This window comes from Acomys minous, assembly GCF_964271855.1.
Source record: "Acomys minous genome assembly, chromosome: 1".
NCBI lineage: Eukaryota > Metazoa > Chordata > Mammalia > Rodentia > Muridae > Acomys > Acomys minous.
The window spans coordinates 121,661,251-121,686,162 of record NC_140483.1 but is presented as its reverse complement, the minus strand read 5'-3'; the positions used below and the strand labels follow the sequence as shown (position 1 = coordinate 121,686,162).

Here is a 24,912-nt window from a genome sequence, read left to right as displayed (position 1 = left end):
ACATATAAACTCAAGAGGCACACATGCATACACATAAACAAAATAAATAAATAAAACTTTAAAAAATGTTGGAGTTGGGCAGGTGTATACAAATAAAGTTTTATTTGGTTCACAATTTTGGATATTTGAGGGCATGGCGCTAGCGGCTCTGTTCTGATGAAGACTTCATATAGCAGATTTGGTCATAACGGCAGCACTGTGTGTGGATGGAGAAGATCACATCCAGGTGGGGCCAGACTCCAGTCAACAGCCCTGTCCAGACAACTGATAATAAGGGACTCAAAAAGATGACGAGGACAACAGCAACAAATAAACCTTAATCCCCTCCTTCCATTCCTTCCAAGCATGGTAGTCTCCGTGGCTCCATGTTCTCCCCCTAGGCTCCTCGACTCACTTGGCTGCACTTCTCATCATCCTTTAAGGAGCAAAGCAAGCCTCTGAGTCCTGAACTGTTGGACAACACAGTCAAGCCACATCCAAACCAAAGCAGTTAATGAGATTGTGCAGCTCCCAGCAGACTCACCACCTAGAGGCAAGGCAGAAAAGAGTCCCGCTGAACCGAACAGAACTGAAGAACCATCCCATTCACAGAACCCTGAGCTCTCTAATGGATTTTTGGTAAACACTAGGTTTTATAATTTATTTGTTACGCAACAAAAGCTGACATGGTGGCACATTTCTGGGTTGTATTTTACATGAGTTTGATTGTTTGGCTAACTTGATCCACCCTCCCACCCCACCCCCCAGACCTCCAGATCCCCCCATATCCCCCCCCCCACCCTGCGCAGGGCTGTGAGCTCTAGAAGAACAAAGACTATTTTGACCTTAGGTTAGGACTCTATTCTCAGACTATGGGCACTCCACAGTTGGCTTGCTGTAGGAATAAAAAGGAGAAGGGAGGAGTTTACAGCATGGGGGGGGGGGGGGAGTGGGGGAGAGGAGCGGGGAGATTTAAAGCAGAAGTTACATAAAACTGGGACATCCATTTGTACAAACTGACCCTTCACAGAGTTGCAGGAGGCACATTTCCTCCACTTTAAGGAGTCAGTACAAAACTGGGAGTGTACCAGAAGTTGCCTGGGTTGAGTCAAGCACAGTGTCAGCCCAGGGAAAAAGCTAAAGCTTGAATTTGGACCCCAGGCTCACTTAGAAGAGAGGTTTCTCTATATCCTCCCTCCTCCCCCCCTCCCTCCCTCCTTCCTCCTTCCCACCCTCCCTCGTTCCCTTCTCTCCCCCTCCTCTTTCCCCTGTCACTGCCCTGCCCCCTCCCCCTCCCCACCCCCCACCCCCACATATCCAGGCCATGGGTGTTCAGGAGTTAAAGAAAAAGCTCTGGGAAAAGCGTTATGTCTCTTCAAACTGGGGACCTTTATTCAGGCCCATATTTTAACTTATTCCCAGATCTAACACAGTCTTTTTCACAGAGTAGAAATTCAGTTAACTGCGGGGGCAAAAAAATGAAGTTAAAGATGAGGCAACCTAGTTGCTGTTATTTGTTTGTTGTGGTTTGGGGGGGTTGTTTTTGTTTTTGTTTGGTTTGGTTTGGTTGGTGGGTTTTCTTGTCAATTTGACCCAAATTAGAGTTATTTGAGAAGAGGCAATTCTTAGATTCAGAAAATAGCTCCATCAGATTGGCCTGTAGGCAAACTCGTGCTGCAGCAGGGGTTTTCTTGATTGATGGTTAACAAGGAAGGGCCCAGGCCACAGTGGACAGTTGCCACCCCTGAGCAAGAGGTCCTGGGGTATGTAAGAAAGCCAACTGAATAGACCAGTAGGCAGTGTTGCTTCATGGCCTCTGCTTCAGTTCCTGCCTCTGGGTTCCTGCCCTGAGTTCCTCAGAGAACTGTGATTTGGGAGTTATCAATGAAAGAAACCTTTTTCTTCCCCAACTTGATTTTGTCAGGGTCTTATCTCAGCGATAGAAATCTAACTAACACAGCCGCTCTTTTCCAAAGGCAGCTTCCAGGACCCCACACATTGTCAAGCTCAGCAGAGAAGCTCTAGGCCAAACATAGCATTAACTCCACACTACCAGAAGCAGAGCCTGGACTCCATTCACCCTTACTTTCAAGTGCCCCTTCCGGTTACTGGTGGGTTGATTTTCCTCCTTTGCAGCCAGCGCCCTGGGAGCCCAGGAGAGCTACACTGAAGGAGGATGCTTGGCGGTCCCTCCGACCAATGCCCTCTGGTCTTCCTTGCCCTGCTCTTGACCGCAGGGGCGCGCGCCGCGTTGCCACGGAAACGCCGGGCAGGCGCGGCGGCGCGCAAGGCGCGCTCTCACCTCCCGGTGGAAGTGGCGGCGGCTCCTGCTCCCGCGCGCCCTGGCGCCCCGGAGCCGCGCTCGTTGGGCTCCCACCCGGGGTCCCCGGCGGCGCGCAAGGCAAGATGTTGAGGCGCAACCTGGAAGACCGGTAACTTCCCCGGAGCCGCGTCCTGCAGGCCGCCCGAGGGAGAGGGCCGGGTGGGCGAGGGGGAGCCTGGCCAAGGGCCTCGAAGCCGGCCCGATCGGAAGGAGGCCGCATGGTTCCCGCGGCTCTCTGCAGCCTGTCCCCCACGGCTGCAGGGAGTGCAGGCCCAAGAGAGTCTTCCGGCTGAGCTCGGCCGGGCCCCGCCGTGGTACCGAGCCCGGGAGGCCGCCGGTGCCCGGGCCGCGGCACAGCTGTCGCTTATCCACGGTGGACCGGGCCGAGGCCCTTTCCTGGGCCTGCACAGTCCTAGGGCAGGACCAGACCCTGAATAAGATCCTAGCGAAGGGCGGGCCTCCCGGAGAGTTGGGAATTTTGGCTTTTCAGGGCTTCGGTATGCCCCGGGAATGTTCGCATATAAAATTATCGAGACACTATCTTACTGTTTTAAGAAGCGTTCTGTGTCTCCTTTTTTCTAGAGATGCACAGACAAAACAGCTGCAGGATGCTGTCACGAACGTGGAGAAGCACTTTGGAGAGCTCTGCCAAATCTTTGCTGCTTATGTGCGGAAAACTGCCAGGCTGCGAGACAAAGCTGACCTCCTGGTTAATGAAATCAACACGTATGCCTCTACTGAGACCCCAAATTTAAAGCAGGGTCTGAAAAACTTTGCTGATGAGTTTGCCAAACTTCAAGATTACCGCCAAGCAGAGGTATGACATGAAGTTCTGGTGTCATTAATTATAAGCCCAAGAAGTAGTACGTAGGAACTGTGCAGCCTTTCCATTGTAGCCTATCCAACGGTGGTGAAGGAACGCTTGATAAATGCCTTTCCTGACTGGTAACACTTGAGTCCACCGTAGGGAAGCTTTCTGTGACCTGACAACTTTCAAACTAAGCTTTAGGTGTGTTTGAAGTCTTGCATTTACCAGTTCATTTGCCAACTTTGGTGACACAGCAGGCGTTCAGAAAAAGTGGCAGCTATGTGCTCATGGGAAGGGAGTGCAGCTGTGTGTCCTGTGGACACCGAGTGCATTTTAAAGGATAACTAGAGACGGAAATGCTGAGGGTGACAACATGAGCTGATTACTAATGAATGGGCAACACGTTGCTGATAGCCCCGCGGTTTGAAAGTTGAATAATCAGGAAGCTGATTTATAACACAGAAACAAACCAAGTGATGCGTCTGAGAGGTTAGCTGTGTGGTTGCTGTGAGGCTTGCTCTTGTGAGAGCTGTCTAAAAACCAATATTCTTCTTACCTTTGGTACTGCATAAGCATTTCCACACACTTCTTTTAGATACCAGTTAGCTTACAAAGTTGCCAAGTTTAAACTCCGTTGCTTCTTTACGTTTGTAACAAGCACCATTGATCTTTTTCTTGCTTAAAGCCTAAAACAAGTTTCAGTTCCCAAAACTTAAAGTGAGAGGAATAATCTCGGAACTTATCGCCATAGCACGTAGACAATTTGAGTACTAATCACTCAGGGAGACCTGTAAGGAAATGATGAGTTCTTGGCATACATTTCTTCTGTAACAAGCAATAAGCAATTATACATGGTAATTGGAGATTGACTGTTTCAAAAGTATTTTTTTTTAACTCACAGATAATCCTAAAGTCCAATCTCACCAATAATTTCCCCCTCTCTAGAAAATTTTGTATGCTAGGTATCAGCTAGCCACGTGAATTGATTTGTGTTTGCTGTGCTCTGTTTCCCTGCTTACCAAATGGTGGAGATGCTAATGACCATGACAAAGGTAGGCAAAGGAAAGGAGAGGGAACCCTTAGCACAGATTCCAAAAGTCCTTCCTCACAGTGGATGTTACTAGAAACGGTACACAGGAAACTGTCCTCAGTATTCACAGCATTGATTTCAGAATTATGGATAGGGAAATGATTGATGAAAGCTTATGGGTTTTTGGTTTCTTTTTTTTTTTTTTAACATTTTCCTAAAATAGTTTAAAATGAGACAATAATATAACATCTTTTCCAGAAACTAAAGAATAAGTTTGAAATAGAATGCGTTATTAGGTAAACACGTATCATTTAAAAAAGCATTTTATTTGCTGTACAAATGTTTGTTTCAAGCAGTAGATATCATTTGTTTGTGCACCCTGACAAAGTTTCAGTGCCCTACAGTTATTAGAAGAATTGCTATTAGCCAGGCACATGATAGCAATCCCAGCCCTCAGGAGGCAGAGGCAGGCGGAGCTCTGTGAGTTCCAGGCCAGCCTGGTCTACAGAGTGAGTCCAGGACAGCCAGGGCTACACAGAGAAACCCCTGTCTGGAGAAATACACACACACACACACACACACACACACACACACACACACACACAGCACTTTCATTCATTTTGTGGTGAAAATTTAAATGAGTATGAGAAACTGCTTAGATCTAGATAAGAAGAGATCAGTTGTACAGTTTGGCAGATCAGCAGCACCGAAGCCCATTTATCTCTTTCTGGGTCTTTGAAAAATACAAGTGGCTGGTTTTTGTTTTGTTTTGTTTTTAATGCAGCGAATACAATAGTCCCTAAGCTGTTTGCTTTTGAGGGTTGTGTTCCTTTAAATGTTCCTAGTAACACAGCATCTTTCAGCTTTAGTTTTTCTGGAAAGTTGAGCTATAAGAATTAGGAGTCAGAATTTGTAATACCAGGCAGTGTGTGCTTGAACACAGGAAAATGGTAGCTGTACTAAAACTATAGATGTCTTAAAACTTCCTGGAAGCTACGACTGAAGGTGAAGTCTGTGCTTGCTCAAGGGAGAGCTGCTTGGAAGCGCCAGGCACATCCCCGTCAGGCTGTGGTTCAGGTGTACTTTGTCTGCTACTGTGGCTATATCTTTTATGCTCTCAATGCCTGAGCTTAGATTTTGAGTATTAGCAATAGCCAGATGATTATCTACCTAAAAAATGTCATAAAGAATATCACCTTAACATTTCAAAAATATTAATCTATACCGTATTTATTTCAGATAAACAACATAGATTTTATTTCAGTATTTAAATTTTGATATTTCTATGTTTCTTTTCAGTTATATGTTATATAATTTTTAATAGGTTGAAAGACTTGAAGCCAAAGTAGTTGAACCTTTGAAAGCTTATGGGACCATTGTAAAAATGAAACGAGTAAGTAAATCCATGTTTTTATCCTAGGTATTCTGACAAGGTAGGAGATTTTTTGTCTTTTTCATAACATTCAAAATAACATGCAGTTATTCTTTTTACATACTTTAAAAAATTTTTTTCTTGGGTCTTTAAAAATAATGAAGCATTTTTGCAAAGCTTGCTAGATATACTAATATTCTATTAGAGCAGTAAAAAATCATTATTGTGGAAAATATTATAATATGTGATGAATATGTGTATATATTTTTGTTTTAAAGCTAGTGGCTTGTATTTTTAAAAACTGACAAACTGTTATGGAAGTCCACTTAGAGTAAAATTTACACATAATAAATTTCTTATTTTTCTATGTTTGGTTTTTATAAATATATATGCTCTTTGTGTAAGCATCACCATAACCAATATTATAGTCATGTATTGGTATGGTACATTTCCATTCATATTGTATCTTGAGAAAATATCAATGAAATGTACATGCTTTCCTGTGCATATTCTCTGTCTCTCTCTGTGTCTGTCTCTCTCTCTCCCCCCTCCCCCCCCCCCCCGCTCTTTCCAGTACAAATACCTTTTGTGCTCATAGTGCCAAGATCTGCTCACAGTACCAGGATCAAACAAGAATTATTCTTCCATTCTTAAGATAGAGTGTTTTACATCTTTAAGTTAGAAAGTCTTATTAACAAACATGCTTATTTACAGGATGACCTGAAAGCAACATTAACAGCAAGGAATCGAGAAGCCAAACAGTTATCTCAGTTAGAAAGGACACGCCAACGAAACCCATCCGATCGACACGTAATTGTATCCTTTGGATTTGGGTCTTAAAAAAGTTTTGTGAGGTATGCAGTACAAAAGTAAATATGTATGAAATTACACATCTCTAGTTCTAAGTGTTTTCTGTCAGTGGCAAAAAGAAACATTGAGGAATAGAAACTAGCCAGCCATAAAGCAGTTAGTTCTACCTCCTAACCCGGTCCTTTTTGTTTTTCAGGATACGTTATCTCCCAATCCACTCATAAATGTAGATGTAGGGTAAATTAAACAGTAAATGCCAGTGTCTCAGTGCCGCACCTGCAGTACTTTTAAGGAAGGGGAAATGTTCTCACAATGTCCTTTATCAGAAAACAAAAACAAAAACAAAAACACAACATGAAATCATAGCTATAACATTCAGTCAAACCTTCAGGAGATTGCAGTATAACTAAGGTCATAGCAAGACACCTGGTAGGGCTGTCTGCCATAAAAGGGAGCGTTTAGACTCCAGTTACTTCCTGAACTAGACTGTGTCTCTTTGATGACCAGCAAAAACATACAGTGCTAGCAGCCTCTCGGAAAGCGCCAACAGCCCCGGCTACCCATTCCGTCTTACTGAACTCCCTCTCACTCAAGGTGGATTCTCCCTAGCCCAGCCAGACACCAGAGATTTGGGGATCCCCTGAGCAGTGATTTGGGGCTACACCAATTGCCTGGTCCATCTTCTTCTGGACCAAAGGTACAAAAGGCCAACCTTCTGTTTTAAAAAAGAAAAACACAAAGAGGCAGTTAAGTTGGGCTGGTGCAAAACATTTGTTAGACATTAGTTTCAGCTTAACATTTTAAACCAGAGTGTGTTTTAAGCAAGTGGGGCAAACCAGAGAACAAATTCATGACTGACAGCCAGAGGTCTCTGTCAGACTAGGAAGCCACCAATATTTAATGAAGTAATAAAAATTTGCTTTGTTCATGGGGAAAAAGAGTCTGTAGAGGCAGGTGAGATATATCATCTGGAATCCTGCGTAGTTGTTGATTGAACCATAAGTATTCATAGTGACCTTTAACCACAGATGGACATACTGCTGAGTCAAACTTCTGACTCCTAAATGCTGTTAACACTGCTGTAGAGAAAGGGGGCAGTCTTTATGGCTCACTGCAGACAAGGTAGGACAAACACAAGCTACTGTTGCAGCTGAGCTGTTCTGCTCGCTGGGTAAGATCTACGTAAGGATTCTCACAGCCTGAAGCTAGAGCCTGAGTGACAGCTTAGATGTAAATGCATTCTGTATAAAAGTAAAAACGGTCAAGAGCATCAGAGTGTTTTTTTCCGAACCGACCCTTACAACTCACCTGATCACTTGGAAGTATGTTAAAGTGCAATATGGAAGTAAAGCAGGCTCCCCGCTTTCAATGAAGATAATCCTAGGATCTACACCCCTAAGGCCCCAGATGACTTCTGAACAGGCCATAGCACCGTTTCAAAGTACAGGCTGGCCTCCCCTCTTGTCACCATGTGAGCGTCTGGGCCAACTCTGCTGAGACATACCAGTTGTTCTTAACAGTTCCTGCTTGCACTTGGTTCATTGTAGAATTTTGAGCAATTTCCAGTGATTATAATAATCATCACAAATGTATATTTTCAACGACTGACTCTGGGTGAGTTCTATGCTCAGGAAGAGCATGTTAGACTTGAGAAATGGATGGAGGTTCCTTGAGGCTGGGATGCAGAGACCCCAGCTATGGCTTCTGCTCCCCCATGCTTTCCTAGTTTAAACACGTACAGAGGCTCCCAGTTTTAAACTGAAATATCAGGAAATGAGAAGGACAAAGACAAGATACAAAGTAAAAGTCACAAGAACTGTATATGGTGATTGTTAGAGCAATTCTAGGAAGGTATATGATTTTATTTTAAAATGTTCATTCCTCTTTGAAACATATTTTTTTCCTTTATGAGAAATTTTCAGTCGCAGGTGGGCAATAAAATGGTGTGTCAAGAAATGGATCCTGAGAGTAAACCCTTTTACTTGTTTCAATATATATATTCTTTTAAAGGAAAGCAATAGCTTAATGTCAGAATATTATATCTCAAAAGTTGGATGACAAATTCATACGAAATGATATATGACTTTAGAGAAAATATAATTTTTGTAGAAGGAACAAAACCTTATTAGGAATAATTTAATCATAAAATTGAGGTATGTCTTTTTAATTTTGGTACAGAAAACATTTACTATGTGGAAGCAACTATTGTCCTAAAGGAAAAGAGGCTTAAAGAGAAATAACGTGATTAAGCTGGAGTTTTCTGCACGTAACAGTAGCGTGGCTACTGTGTGTACCTCAATTCTTGGTGTGCAACTAGAATAACTTAGGAAGCAGGTTTTAAAAGTCTATCTCCAATCCACAAATAAATAGCAATATTAGAGAGGATCCATGATAATTGATTTTACAACACAGATCTAGATAGTCCGAGTGCATGTCACCATGTATAAGGCAAAGCATTAAAACTCGTCACTTAGTGTATTAGTTACTGGCATGTAAATAATGACCAGAACCTAAACGGAAACAATGTAGTGTTGTTAGCTAATAAAAAGCTGATTAAGCTGAGCGTGATGGTACATACCTGTAATCCCATCACTTGGAAGGTAGAAGGAAGATCAGAAGTTCAAGGTTTTCTTCCACCAGATAGTAAGTTTATAGCCAGCATAGACCATGTTATATTTATTCCAAAACTGCATGATACAGATATAGGCATAGATTCATAGACATGATGACACACACCTGTAATCACAGCAGGCAAGAAGCAGAGGCTGGAAAACATGAATTCACATCCGCCTGTGTTAGAGAATCCTAGTGCAGCACAGGTTATATAGGGAGACCTTGTCTCGACAATTAAAAATTACACATCTAATGCATTTAGGGAACTCTTAAAAGTCAACAGTGGAGCTGGAGAGATGGCTCTGCAGTTAAGAGCACTGTCTGCTCTTCCAGAGGTCCTGAGTTCATAACAATCTATAATGAGATCTGGTGCCCTCTTCTGGCTTGCTGACACATATGCAGGCACAATACTGTATACATAATAAATAAATACATCTTTTTTTTTTTTAAGTAAATAGCAATGAGACACTCGACTCTCACTAGCTTCAATCACTTGCATCTTGTAATAATAAAAATTTTGATTTTCTGTAGTGGAAATCATTATAGTTGTAGGTCTTTTTAATGTGTGCTCTTCACAAAGATTTATTTATTTCATTTAATCTATATGGTAATATTGTGAGATAACCTGTACTTACAGGTTAATACACTGTGAGAGCATTGAAAATACAAATTACAAGGTTTTTTGGTTTTTTTTTTTTTAGAGATGAGGAGTGAAGGAGATAGAAATTAGAAACTGGACAGTGTGATGAATGGCACAGACTGAAGTAGAGGGAAGTGGTAGAAAACAGAAAATGGTTTTACATTAAACCCAAGGGCAACAGGGAAAACAGTTTTAAAGAAAAGACTTTTGTTGAATGTCACTTAATAAACTTAAAAGTTCTATATTGTGTGTACTACCAAATGCAGTTCTTTCATTGTACGTGGTAAAGGTAAATTTGAACAGTTTACACGTTTAGGCCAGAAAGCCAACACAGGAATGGTAACTTTTACCAAAAGATTCAACTACATAGGTTCTGATGGTGGTTTTTTGTTGTTGTTGTTGTTGTTGTTGTTGGGGGTTCACTTTTTTAGGCAGAAACTGAATTACAGAGAGCCACCATAGATGCTACTCGCACAAGTCGTCATTTGGAGGAAACTATTGACAATTTTGAAAAGCAGAAAATAAAGGACATAAAGGTAATTATCAATGCAGAATGCTTCCTAACTTTACTTAAAGCGGAGAGGGGCGGGGGCGGAAATAATATACTGATTTTTAGCCCAGTGCTCTTAAGGTAAAATTGTTGACCAATATTTATCAAGTGTTGTTATGAACACAATGGCATATTAAAGGGGCTGTATTCTTTTTTAATTAATTTTTTACTTACCTCATATTCTGACTGCAGTTTTCCCACCGTCCTCTCTTCCAAGCCCTTCCTCCCATGGACCCTCCCCTCACCCACCCCTCCCTCCTTCCTTTCTCTTCAGAAAAGGGAAGGTCTCCCATGGTTATCAGAAGCTGTCTCCTGCACCAGTGACTTCAAGGCTCTTCCCCACTTTTCCTTCTGTCAGGTTTAGTGTTTCTGGTTTTATTTTGAGGTCTTTGATCCACTTGAACTTGAATTTTGTGCAGGGTGATAGATATGGATTTGTAGATTTGCATTCCTCTACGTACAGACATCCAGTTAGAAGAGCAACATTTGTCGAAGATGTTTTCTTTTTTCCACTCTGTAATTTTGGCTTCTTTGTCAAAAATCAAGTGTCCCTAGGTGTTACTTTTGGGTCTTTGATTCAATTCCATTGATCAAGCTGTCTGTTTTTATGTCAATACCATGTGGTTTTTATTGCTATTGCTCTGCAGTACAACTTTAAATCAGGGGCCATGATATGTCTAGAACTTTTTATTGTACAGGATTGTTTTAGCTATCCTGTGGGTTTTTTATTCATACGAAGTTGAATATTGTTCTTTTAAGATTTGCAAAGTATTGTGTAGGAATTTTTATTGGAATTGTCTTGAATCTGTAGATTGCTTTGGGTGAGATAGCCATTTTTACTATATTAATTCTACTGATTCATGAGCATAGGAGATATTTTCATCTTCTGATGTTTTCTTCAATTTCTTTCTTCAGAGACTTGAAGTTCTTGTCATACATGTCCTTCACTTGCTTGGTTAAGTTACACCAAGATATATTATTTGTGCCTACTGTGAAGGGTGTCAATTTCCTAATTTCTTTCTCAGCCCATTTATTGTTTGTATAAATGAGGGCTGCTCTTTTGTTGTTGTTGTTGTTGTTGTTGTTGTTGTTGGTGGTGGTGGTGGTGGTGGTGGTGGTGTGTGTGTGTGTGTGTGTGTGTGTTTTGGTTTTGGGTTTTGTTTTGGTTTTTTTTTTTTTTAGTTAATTTTTTATCTAGCCACTTCACTGAAGGTATTTAACAGCTCTATTTGTGCCCTGGCAGTTATTAAATACTATCAAACCATCTGTGAATAGTGATACTTTGACTTCTTCCTTTCCAACTTGTATCCCCTTGATCATATTGCTCTAGCTAAAGTTTCAAGTACTATATAGGAGAGACATGGAGAGAGTGGAGAACCTTGTCCCTGATTTTAGTGCAACTGCTTTCAGTTTCTGTTTAATTTGATGTTTTTATTATGTTTAGGTATGTGCCTTGTATCACTGATCTCTCCAAGACTTTTATCATGAAGGGATGTTAAATTTTGTCAAAGGCTTTTCAGCATCTAATAAGATGATTATTTTTTTAGTTTGTTATATCGTGGGTTACATTGATAAGATTTTCATATGTTGAATCATCCTTGCCTCTTTGGGATAAAGCCTATTTGATCATGGTGGATGATCTTTTTTATTTATTCTTGGATTTGGTTTGCAGTATTTTATTAATTTTGCATCAAGTTCATGAGGGAAATCGGTCTGAAACGCTCTTTGTTGAATTTTTGTGTGGTTTATGTATCAGGATGACTATGGCCTCATAAAATGAATTGGCAATGTTTCTATTTTGTGGTATAGTTTGAAGAATATTGGTATTCGCTCCTCTTTTAATGTCTGATAGAATTCTGAGCCAAAACCATCTGACCCTGGGCTGTTTGTTTCTTTTTAATTTAATGACTAATTTTATTTCCTTAGGGGTTATAGGTATATTGTTTACTTGATCTTGATTTCTATCAAGAAAATTGTCCATTTTGTTTACATTTTTCCAATTGTGTGGCCTACAGGTTTTTAAAGTAAGACCTACTGATTCTTTTGATTTCCCCTGTGTCTGTTCTATCTCCTTTTTGTTTCTGATTTTTGTTAATTTGGATAGTCTCTCTCTGCCTTTAGTTGGTTTGGTTAAGGGTCTGTTGTGTTGATTTTCTCAAAGAACCAGGTCTTGTTTTTCTTGATTCTTTATATTGTTCTCTTTGTTTCTATTCTACTTCTCTTGGGTGGATTTTCTTCTTTTTGTTCTAGAGCTTTCAGATGTGCTGTTAAGTCCCTAGTAGTTTCTTTATGAAGGCATTTAGTGCTATGAACTTTCCTCTTAACACTGCTTTCACTGAGTCCCATAACTTTGGGTATGTTTTACCTTTATTTTCATTGAATTCTAGAAAGTCTTTCATTTTTCTTTAATTCTTCCTTGATCCAGTGGTCATTGAGTAGAGAGTTTTTCAGTTTCCATGAGCTTATAGGATTTCTATTGTTTCTGTTGTTGTTCAAGTCCAGCTTTAATCCATGGTGGTCTGATATGATTGTTTGAATTTTCTTGTATCTGTTGAGACTTGTATATGGTCAGTTTTGGAGAAAGTTCTGGGGGGGTGCTGACAAGAATGTATTTTTGTGTTTGGGTCTAATGCTCTATAGATATCCTCTGTTAGGTCCATTTGACTTATAACATGTTTGTTCCATTATTTTTCAGTTTAGTTTCTGTCTGGATGTCCTATCCACTGGTGAGAGTAGAGTGTTGAAGTTTCCCACTATTAATATGTAGGGTTTGGTGTGTGTTTTAAACTTTAGTGTGATGTTTCTTTTACAAATGCATATGACCTTGATTTTGGGACATAGATATTCATAATTGAGATTTTATCCTGGTGTATTTTTCTTTGAATGAGTATGAAGTGTCCTTTCCCATCTCTTTTAATTTTGATTAAAAATCTATTTTGTTAAATATTGTAATAGCTACTTCAGCTTGTCTCTTTGGTCTGTTTGCTTGGAAAATTTTTTTCATCCTGTTACTCTGAGGTAATGCCTATCTTTGTTGCTGAGGTGTTTCTTGTATGCAGCAGAATGATGGATTCTGTTGTCTTTTTACTGAGGAATTGAGTCCATCGATGTTGAGAGATTAATGACCAGTGATTATTTATTTCCATTATTCTTAAGTTTAGTCTTTTCAGTGTCCCATACTTCCTTTATGTTTTGTGTTAGGAACTTTTTAGATTTAACATTTTCTTTAACCAATGTATCAATTTCTTCTATTTTTATCTCTTATGCCTGAGATTCTCTCTTTCATCTCTTATATTCTGGTGGTGTTCCTTGCACCTACCTTTTCTTCCTCCTTACCTAGATTTTCCATCTCCAGGATTACCTCAGTTTGTGTTTTCCTTATTGCTTTATTTCCATTTCCAGGTTTTGAAAAGTTTTATTCACTTCCTTCACCTGTTTGTATTTTCCAGTATTTGTTTAAGGGATTATTCATTTCCTCTTTAAAAGCATCTATCATCTTCATACAATTGGATTTTAGGTCATTTCCTTGTGATTCATCTGTTTTGGAATTGCCAGGGCTTGCTCTGGTAGGATGGCTGGGCTCTGTTGATGCTGTATTGCCTTGCATGGTGTTATGTTCTTACACTGGCCTCTAGTCATCTGGATTTTGAGGTTATTATAGCTTTACGTGCTGCTAAGTTTATCTTTGTTAGATAGGTGGCTTAGGGATGTTTTTCCCTTAGTTTCTGTTTCTTCTCTAGTCCTCTGGCCTGAGTGTCCTGGGTTTCTGGTGACCAGCAAGTCTTCAGATCCAGTAGAGTGTCTCCAGTAGAGGCCTCCATGGCCTCTGATGTTCTGGATGCCAACATTGTCTCTGGGGTCCCTAGAACCAGTGTCCTCTGGGAAAGCAAAGGTCTTCTGCTGAAGTTGTGAGACATAATATGAAGCCCATGTGATGGTGTGCAGTTTACAGATGTTGGTTGTACTTTAAGGGGAGTTGGCAGGCATAAGGCCTTTCCTGGGGTCCCTGGTACCAACATGGCCTCCAGTGAAGCAGGTGGAGTGGAGCAAGAGGTTCCATTTATATACTTAACAAGAGCTAACATATATATTTATGTATGTAACATATGTATTTATGTACTATTTCAGGCACCTTAAACAAATTGTTGCCCTTTATACCAATTGGATTATATGGTAGTTACTAAGAATAAGCAAATATACAAAATAACTTAGTCAGAAAACCCCAACCAAAAATATGAAGTATAAGCAAGTTTTGAATCTTGGATTTCCATTATAGTAGATTGCCATTAATATCTATGGCACAAAATTTGTAGCCATATTACTTTCAAAGATGTAAAAAGACTAATTAGATAGTTAATGTCTAGTTTTATGGCAACTTGATACAATCTAGTCATTGGAAACGAGGGAAATACAATTGAGAAAATACCTCCTGAAGATCCACCTGTGTGACATTTTTTAGAGATTAATGAGGGAAGGTCCACCCCACTGTGGGTGAAGCCATCACTAAGCTTGTAGTTCTGGGTTCTGTAAGAGCACAGGCTGAGCAAGCCATGATGAGCAAGCCAGTCAGCAGCACCCCTCCATGGCCTCTGCATCAGTGATGGACTAAAATGTTAAAGTGGAAGCCAAATAAACCCGTTCCTCCCCGGCTTGCTTTTGGTCATGGTGGTTCTTCATAACAATATCACTCTAACTAAGACAGTAACATAAATCTGTACCCACAACGATAAACTGCCACAAGTGCCTTTATCATGTGACACACCTACAGATAGGTTTCAACAGGTCTTTTGACAAAAATGTTTTAGGTTTCTTTGAAAGATCTTAAATATTGCTTAATGATCATTTTATATGCAAATAAAAATTAATTCTTATAACAACTATTTTTGTTATTTTGCTATATTATCAATTTAAATAGGAATTATGGAACAATTCAACTAGGCAATTCATCTCTGAAAGCAATTCATTTGACCATTTGCTGATCATCGTTTCAAAGCATTTCAGAATTTTGGCCTCTAAATAAAGGCTCTGTGCTGTGCTAGGTAAAAGCAGGTTACCGCTCAGAGTATCTAAAGAGGCTGATCTGAAATAAATATGTTCCAAGCTGGGAGAGTATGGGGAGACATGGAGTTCTGTAGCTGCTGGCATTCTTTGTAAAATCTATAGAGTTAAACGTTCTAAGAAAATTAGCATTAACTTGAGCAGTAAGAATGAAGAATTATTCCCTTGCTACTTAACAGCTATCCATTCCTTGGACCTGCAAATGTTTTTCATGTGAACTTGATAATCTTAGGGTTCGCTTTTGTAGCCCACCTATATGCAAGCTACCTCTACAGGAGTTATAAATTTCCTGCTCAATACTGAGAGCAAAACTGGGGCAAAGAAAGTAAGTGCAGAATTCATAGCTTTAGTGACAACTTCCAGGGCCTTTCTGAAATAGATGGCTACGCCGTGTGACCAGGTTTCTCTCCTTGTCTGCAATACCATCCCCCTTGAAAAGTTGACTAGGAGAAAGGAGCAGGAGAAAACTTAACCTGTGAAAAAGTAGGTATCAAAATCAAAAGTATACCACTCACTGCTTTTTAAGGTATGTGCAACCATTACCAGTTTGGGAAACATTTTCATCACCTAACCTGTGTACACCATGGCTTTCCTTCTCTGCCTGCTTACTAGTCCTAAGAAATCATTAGGATTGTCTCTATGGATAGGATAATTCTGGACATTTCACCATGAAAGGAACAGTCTTTGTGTTCTATTTCACTTAACACATTTGCAGGCCTACCTATCCATGTTGTAGCATGCATCACTATTCATTTGATTGGGCTAAATAAATTTGTACAATATTGCTTCTCTGTTAATCAGTTAATGCTACTTTAATATTTCCTGTTTGACTATAAGTTTAATTTAAACATTCATATGCACATTCTTGTGTGGAAATTTATTTTCATACATATATGTGTTCTATATAAAATATATATTATATACAATGAAACGTGTGTGTGAAATTGCTGGGTCATACAGTAAATATTTAACTACTTGAGAAATTGCCAAACTGTTTAAGCTGGCTTTGTCCTAGTACACTCTTCCTAGCATTGTATGATGGTTCCACATTCTTTTGACTCCCCCTCAAGTACTTTCTTCTTAGTAGAATATTCGTATTGTAGCCATAGTGGTGTGGGTAAAGTAATATCTCTTGTGGGTTTGATTTGCAATCCTCAATAATGTTTCTTACCATTTGTGTATATTTTCCTTGGAGAAATGCTGATTCGGGTCTTTGTCCATATTTCAATTGGGTGGTCTTTGCTATAAGGTTATAAGGGTTATTTTTATCATGTTCTGGATATGTTACTTACTAAATAATAACTGTCATTGTCAGCTGTCTTTGCTTTCTTGATGGCATCATATGAACACACATTTTCAATTTTAGTGACATGTATTCAGTTTTTTCTGCTGCTTGTGGTTTAGTGTTACAGCTAAGACTCCATTGTCAATTCAGGTGGTGATTTCTCTCAGCCTTCCTCTAATAGTTTTGTCGTTTTCACTCATAAAAAGTCTGTGATGCACTTATTTTTACATTGTATGAATTCAGGGTTAGGTAGCCTTCTTTTTATATACCCTGTGAATGGCTTTGGCAGGCACTTTTGTTGAAAATGTTTCATTTTGCTGGAGTCTTAACGATCTGACTCTGTCCTTACACAGAAGCACAATGCCATCACTCCTTTGTAGATTTTTTGACCCTCTCTTAGGGCAACTAAAAATTAAGGAATTAATTCCTAAGCCTAGTCAGAAGCTCCTCGGGCTCTTAAGGTATCCCTGTAGATCTCTGGAAATGTTTAGTATGAAATTCCAAATGGTATCTAAAAATAGAGCTTTTGATTATGATACTTAGTTATACATTCTAGAATAACATACCCACCTATGACCTACTTCACAGAGTAACAACTATTGTTGGTCATAGTTTCTGTCTCATCTCAAAAGTCAGTCTTCTCTTACAACATGGGAGTTATTAAAAATATCAGTTTTAAAATTTTAACACAAATATCTATAGGTTGTAGTACTGGAGTATATAGCTGTGTACATTTGCATCATTTTTTCATCCAAATGTCAACTATCATGTGTAAAGAACTAATTACTAAAAAGGAAAAGAGTGATCAAAGCAATACTTTGAACAATTTAATATTTGCTGTAAAAAGTCTTGACAATTTTTTTATTTCAGTTGTATTTTTTTCCTGTACAAAACTGATTCCTGGATCTTAGTAACACAAAGTACTAAGACTATATAATGGAGGGTATAAAACTCCATGGTTCCATAATAAACTCTTAAAAACATAAAAAACAATGTAAGACCCTAAAATTTTAACCTTTGTGTTTTTCAGAACATATTTTCTGAGTTTATCACAATTGAAATGTTATTTCATGGCAAAGCTTTAGAGGTCTTCACTGCTGCCTACCAAAATATACAAAAGATTGATGAGGAGGAAGACATAGAGGTAGGCCTACATCTAACCTCAGCTCGCTTACTTTATACTGGTCATAATCTACATTATCGTGTGTAACCCAAATAACTGATCTTTTGCGACTTTCCATTTATACTTTCTGTTAACACGTGACTGTCACTCTCCTCAAGTACTCAAGCTAACTTTTCATTTTCACCCCTTTCCACGTTTTTTAAAAGACTATTACACTTTTACATGACAATTATAAAATAGCAAATTTCTGTAATCATTGCCTTGAACAGATCTATATTTTAACTATGCTAATTATTCCATCCACTTTAATAAAAGTATTTCCTCACTCTAAGGATAAGAGAACTGAAACATAGTAAAGAAATTTCTCAGAGGTCTTCTGATAGCTAGTTTAGTAGCATGGATGGGAGACAACTCTAAAAGTATCACAACACGTTTCTTAATGCTTTCTACTCAAGGCTACAACTACAGTTGAATATGAGTGTCTTGCACCATTTGGTGCAGGTTCAGTGATCCCTGTACTTTCCCTGAAGAACTGGAGCCCCCTTTACAAGTATCAGTCTCCTTTTTCTAACATTTCCTTTTGTAACTGATATTCAAGTTCTTTGTCCTTAAGCTTTTTCACCTCATTCTAGAGGCCCCACCCATCACACTTCACCATTTATAGCTTACTACCACCTGAATCAACTAAGATAGATTTTTTAAAAAACCTAAAGTGTTCATGGTTGTGCAGTAGATTCATTTGTGAACAACTTCTTTGACATTCCAGTGGAGTAGTATTGAACAAAGTGACTTCATCATTGTGATGCAATGGAAATTATGCTATTGCCTACTAAGATGTCTTAGCAACAACTGCAGCACCTGTTAACGCCAAGCACCATACTAAGTGCTGGAATTATAAGTAAGAAATAGTCTATATTGTCAAGGCAAATTACATTGCACCAGTGATATCAGAAAACAAATTCTAGTAGCATTAAAGTTTTATAATGCCACCAGTCCCATAACATGTGATATGTATGTGTGTGTGATGGAAGGTTCCAGCCTTATAATGCCAAAAAAGCTTGAGATGAGAATGCCAAGCAAAACCTTATGCTGGCATAGATAATGCAAAGGCTGTGAGGCTACTGTGAATGAAGAACAATGTGCTTTAAATATTTAGCATGAATGAATGGAGACACAGCCCTCAGCCTCTACTACACCATCTAGCATCTATGTCTCTGGGACCAAGGGAAACATGATAGGCATTCATATGACCTCAAGATTTCTAAAAACAAGAAAAAAATGAACGATATAACTTGCTTTTCTTCATGGTCATACTTTGAGTGCCATGGTTAGCAGCAGCTAACTTTTTGCACTTATTACAAACCATCTTTTTCTTCACTTAAATAGCTCAGGTCCATTTCTCCTTCAAAACTATGTTCTGTGCATTCATTTCTGAAGATATACAGATCTTGTGATTACTTCTTGATCTTGGACCACATTGAAAATCGATTGCCAATGCTTTCATTTTTTAAAAATCTGTTATTTTAATAGCAAAAAGGTGCATTTAAGTAGTGGGTTTAAATGTTTATCTCAAGGGTTCTATATCATGTTATTTTTTGCTAGAAAAGTTTACAAAGGAATGTTGAAACAAAAAATACTAGGTAACCAGGAAGCACCCATTTGTTATACCTGGAAGTCATTGCTCACTGGACTAAAAAAAAAAATCTGCTGCCTAATTAGCCTTGAACTCTCCTAAAATATAGCTCTTTTTCGTTTTGTTTTCAAGATAGGTTTTCTCTGTGTAGCCTTGGCTGTTCTGAACTCTCTTTGTAGACCAGGCTAGCCTCCAACTCAAAGAGATCTGCCTGCCCCTGCCTCCCTGAGTGCTAGGTGTGTGCCACAATACCCAACTAAAATACAGCTGTGATAGCCTAAATTGTATCCCTTGTTGTATCCTGCACTACTGGAAGGCTTATAGCAGCAGTTCTCAACCTGTGGGTCATGACCCTTTTGGGGATCAAACAACCCTTTCATAGAGGTCACCTAAGACCATCAGAAAACAGATATTTACATTATTATTTGTAACATAGCAAAATTACGATTATGAAGTAGCAACAAGATAATTTTGTGGTTGGGTGGTCACCACAACATAAGGAGCTATATTAAAGGGTCGCAGCATTAGGAAACTTGAGAACCACTGGCTTACAGGAATGTGTGGGAACAGCCCTTAGTTTGGCTCTTTTCTCCCACAAAATGAGGAATGTATTTATGTGAGAATCTATTGGGCAAACGTGAATTAATTAGCATCACTTATTTGGAATAGCTGGAAAGATAACATGGTTTCTTTCACTAGAGGAACTTAAGGCTAGTTGGGGAGTCATCTGACCAAAATAATAACATTACAGTTACCACTCAGAGTAAGAATAGGCACTGCTGGCTACGGAATAGGTAAAGATAGCATTTGCCTGGCCCTTAAGGACTGCTAAGTGTACAGAGACATCCCCCGGAGGAGCCAGCACTACAGAGGCACAGTATAATGTCATTCCCCATATGAGTCAGTTCTCTAGAGCAGAATAAAAAGTGTTAGGTGTGAGTGACATTGAGCCTTTCAAGGTCACCCAAAACATGTTTCTGGTAGGTAGGATCCACAAAAAGAAATTTTAGTTGATAATATTTTGTCTGCAATAATATGAAGTTAAATTGGCTGTAAAGAAAGGTATGTAGAGTCAGTACTAGAAATACCTCGGGTAAAGAATTAAGTAGAATGCCCACGCTGCTAGATAGAAAGCTTTTTGTTATAAACCTGAGTCTACACTCAGTATAGTAGGACTGGTTTTATGCACCTATCTTAATATTGAAAAAAAATAAAAATTCTACATGAATCATTCCAAGCAGTTAGCAGCCACACATAGCCAGGAGACTTCTGTACATCAAACATTTCCTTCATCTCAGAACACATTATTGGACAGTATTAGTCTATAATAGAAGGTAGGTGGGAAGATGAGTAAGTGACCAAACCCTTAAAACATAGTTAAGATGGAAGCAGTAGAAGAGATAGGCTCCATCTGCAGGATGGGGCTTTGAACAGATGAAGCAATAGAGGAGGCAAGCTAGCTAGCAGTGACATGTGTTGGCACGGGAAGAGGAACAGTTGGGGTCAGGGAAGATAACGATTTAAGGATTCTGAAGAGCAATTTGGGTTGAATGTCTCATTTCTAGCCTCAGGGGCAGAGGTAGTGGGGAGGTGAAGTTACTGATCAGTTTTTAAAGTTATACCTTGAAATAAGAAAAAAAAAAAAAAAAAGACTGAGTAGATGCTTGTTTCTAGCCTAGTGGTTCTGAACCTGTGAATCATAACTCTTTGGTGTTGGAGGTCGCCTAAGACCATCAGAAAACATATTTACATTATGATTCATAACACTAGAAAAATTAGTTACAAAGTACCAAGGAAGCAACTTTATACATGGGTGTCACCACAGCATAAGGAACTGTACTGAAAAGTCACATTAGGAAAGTTGAGAACCCTGTTCAAGAGGAACCCCAAGGGAACCAAACTCTTTGTAAATTTGTAGCTATGATAGTGAAGGGAAAATACACATTTGGAAAAAATTAGAATGACATTTGCTTTAAAAACAAAAAACAAAAGGGGGGCTGGGTGCGGTGGTACACACCAATAATCCCAGTACCCAGGGAGACAGAGGCAGGCAGATCTCTGTGGGTTTGAGGCCAGCCTGGTCTACAAAGTGAGTCCTGGATAGCCAGGGCTACACAGAGACAGAGAAACCCTGTCTCAAAAAAACAGGGGGAGGGATAAAAAGATTGTAGGGAAATTCACACCTGATGATACTGATTCTTCATCTATGTTAGGAATAACATTTGAGAGTACTGACAAATAAGTCAGACTCTAATGCTGTTGGTATCCATGTACGGTTAGGGTGGCTTCAGTGTGCACTGTGCACAGGGACACTCCTGGAGTGACAGGTAAGGGTAGGCAAAGCAAACAGAACCAGAGACAAATGCTTAGCACCCTGGTTTGCAGTTGCCTCAGTCAGATGATCTCATGACTACTATGCACCAGTTATCAGACTGCATGAGTGTAGTAGAATTTTTTACTCTTCTTTTCCAATTTGACCAGATTGCTAATTTTTCCTCATAAACTTACAGTAACTCAAACTTAAGAATGTAAGTTGGTTATCCAGATGATCGTTTAGATCATTTATAATGTTGTTTTATATTGCAATAGGTTTTCCGAAATTCTCTGTATCTACCAGATTATCCATCTCGTTTAGATATTGTAAGAGCAAATTCAAAGTCACCTCTTCAGAGATCACTGTCCGCTAAGTGCACATCTGGAACCGGACAGGTGAGCTAAAATAAATAAATAAATAAATAAATAAACAAACAAACAAACTGTAAAGGGATGAATTGTTGCCTTTGGAACTGATCTGCACTGTTTCCCTTGTGGCCTCATGCAATGCATTATCTCTGGCCATAGTAGTTTTTCCTCTGAAAGTGAAGAGAAGTTTCTATAATCACACTCTACTTACTCTGAACAGAATCCTGAAGAAAGACAGAACAGCACTAATGTAGGTTTGCTGTGTCTGATAGAAGCACAAATTCTAAAGTCAAATAGTGAGCTTAGTTAACTGTGTAGAAATTATACCTAACAGTGGATTTTTTCCTAGTATAACTCATGGACCCAGTCCTATAGCTCTTTATATTAACAATCAAAACCATAACATAATTGTAATGTACCAAAACCTGATATTGCCAGAATTTTAAAACTCGATAAAACAATCTCAAAATACAATTTTAAGTAAAACTGCTAAAGGTAAAACTTCCTGTCATTGGATTCTGTGTATTGTTTTACATTCATCTCTTTCCCCCTAGCCAAACTACATTTCTATACATTTAGCCTTGACACATGTACTCCATAATTTGTCTTTATAGTCCATATAAAATTCTATTTAGAACTAAATCTTATACATCATCAATTCAGGACCTTATATACTAAGATATTTTTAAATATGTAAACCTACTAACTTGATTCTAGGTATCTGGAGAGGTTGGGTTTAGATGCTGCTTGTATGTATACTGTAAAGATGTTGAACAACATCTATCCATAACAACACACATCCACAATGTGACCAACTCTGGTACCCAAACACTGTCCGGCATCTCCTGAGTGCTATAAACCACCCCCAGAGATGTTTTAAGTAAGGTATCCAAGGGAAGAGTAAATGTACAGCTGGTGAGTTGGTTTCAGCTCACTACACATTATTCCTATTGTCAGTATTGCTGTCCGATAGCTGTATCTGGTTTTGCCATCTATTTTGGTGATCATCATTCAAATACTGCAAAGTGTTTAACTTTCACATTCATTTCAGAATACACAGTAATGATATTTTATGTTACTGAAGCGTACTACTGGAATCAAATATGACTAACCTCATATGCACTGGTAAAGACTTAAAATTCACAGGGAATTTAGTCATTTTCTGAAATATTTGTTCTATATTCCCTTTGCTATTAAAACATGTAAAAATATGCCAAACATATAAAATACTTGTTTTTATTTTTTCACATGTTAATTTTTAACAGATACCCACCTGTCGAACAAGAAAGGATCAACAAGTAGATGAAGAAGATGATGATGAGTTAGATATTACAGAAGACGAAAATTAACTTTAGGAAAACTTCACATTTCCGTTTTCATGTCAAATGACTTGAAATCCAGGATCACTTTATACTCATTTGATAAGTTAAACTTCAAAATGAAATACTACTATGAAATGGGGGAGGGGGATTAAAGGAATTATGCTGACAAGAAAGAAAACGAAGAATTTTTTATTACATACCAGTCTTTCAATGTCCTATCTATAGTAGTGTATGATTTTTCCGTATATGTTCTATTTTATAAATTCTGTATTTCAAAGCATTTAGATTTAATGCAAAATATATACATACATACATATACATATGTATGCATGTATATATACATGTATATGTATGTATACCTATTAAAGGTGCAAAACTGGGGAACAAGTTTAATAATTCTTTTGAGTTTCTTTTAGGTTAAAACTCCAAGTTTTGAATGTCAGATGAGGTCAGTTAATAATTCTATACCGTAATGCCTTAAGTAAAAAAATCTCTTTTACTTTTATTATAACATTATGTTTCATCATTTGGTATGTAAATTTAGTGTTTTTAACAAGAATGTAACCCAATAAAGGCACGAGATACTGATATCAGCTTTTATAACTGTACATAATGATAAAATTTCTAATTAAAAAAGGCCACATTCAATTTCATTGGTTTTTAAAACAAAATTCCTCTCACTCTAAAGCATTGCATATACTACTTGTATATGTTATAATACTTGGAAGGCAAGTAATTTGTTAGAGACATTGCCTCAAACTTTCATATTTTACCAGGCCACCACAGTCAAGAAACATGTATATACTTTATTCATAAAACTACTAAACTTTTGTTATAGCTGACATTTCTTCTTCTTTTGGTAAAGAATTACTCTTTTATGAACCTCAAAGCAGCCAGGCATGGCGGCACACACTGTTAATCCCAGCACTTTGGAGGCAGAGGCAGGAGGATTGCTGAGAGTCTACTAAGAAAGTTCTAGGACAGCCAGGGCTGTTACACAGAGAAACTTTGTATCAAACACAATACAAAAACAAAAAAATCTCAAGGCAATTATCAAAACAGAAAAAAAATTTTTTGGACAAAGTATTACTCTCTGAGAATACTTTCTAAATTACTTTGGTACTTTTTAAGATGAAATACTACAGGAAAAAAAAAAGCTGAAATACTAAGAATGTCTTAAAGCCCTAGGCAGGTATTAAGGAAGTGATGTTATTACTGAAACTTTATATTCTTGGTCAGTATTCAAATTTGACGTTAGAGTTGATTGGGAAGACAGCTGTGGTGTATCTGTCACTGCTCAATAAATAGTGACTTCTCTCAAGCATCCGCTGCCTTGTCTACCAAGTTAAACCCTAATGTGGCAAACAGTTCTGGACAGGTGCTGTTCTACACAAGAGCTAAGTGTGGTGCTGCAAGCCTGTTTCCCCACTACTTGGAAGGTAGAGGCAGGAAGATCAGTTGTTCAAGGTCATCATGAGCTTCAGTGAGTTCAGGACCAGCATGGTCTACATGAGACTGTCAAAAAAAAATGAACATTAAGATTACTTATACCCATGTATATTGTAAAAAAAGAATATATCACATTTTGTGGGCAATGAGGCTAAAATGAGGCTATTATATGATAATTTACACAACCAGTTAGGATGTAACTACATTTAAGAATGTGAAAACTGGGCTGGGGGTT

At 38.6% G+C, this 24,912-nt stretch overlaps 1 protein-coding gene across 1 annotated transcript; it reads left to right on the top strand.

The window, feature by feature from the left end:
• Nucleotides 1–2,087: 2,087 nt before the first annotated feature.
• Nucleotides 2,088–23,816, top strand: CIBAR1 (CBY1 interacting BAR domain containing 1). The gene is made up of 9 exons (XM_084793721.1): nucleotides 2,088–2,411; nucleotides 2,885–3,119; nucleotides 5,465–5,533; nucleotides 6,227–6,328; nucleotides 8,245–8,265; nucleotides 10,007–10,111; nucleotides 17,499–17,612; nucleotides 21,814–21,933; nucleotides 23,172–23,816. Exons 1-9 carry the CDS (start codon nucleotides 2,179–2,181, stop codon nucleotides 23,253–23,255), a joined length of 1,083 nt encoding a protein of 360 aa, XP_084649847.1. The 5' UTR covers nucleotides 2,088–2,178; the 3' UTR covers nucleotides 23,256–23,816.
• The last annotated feature ends 1,096 nt before the right edge of the window (nucleotides 23,817–24,912 follow it).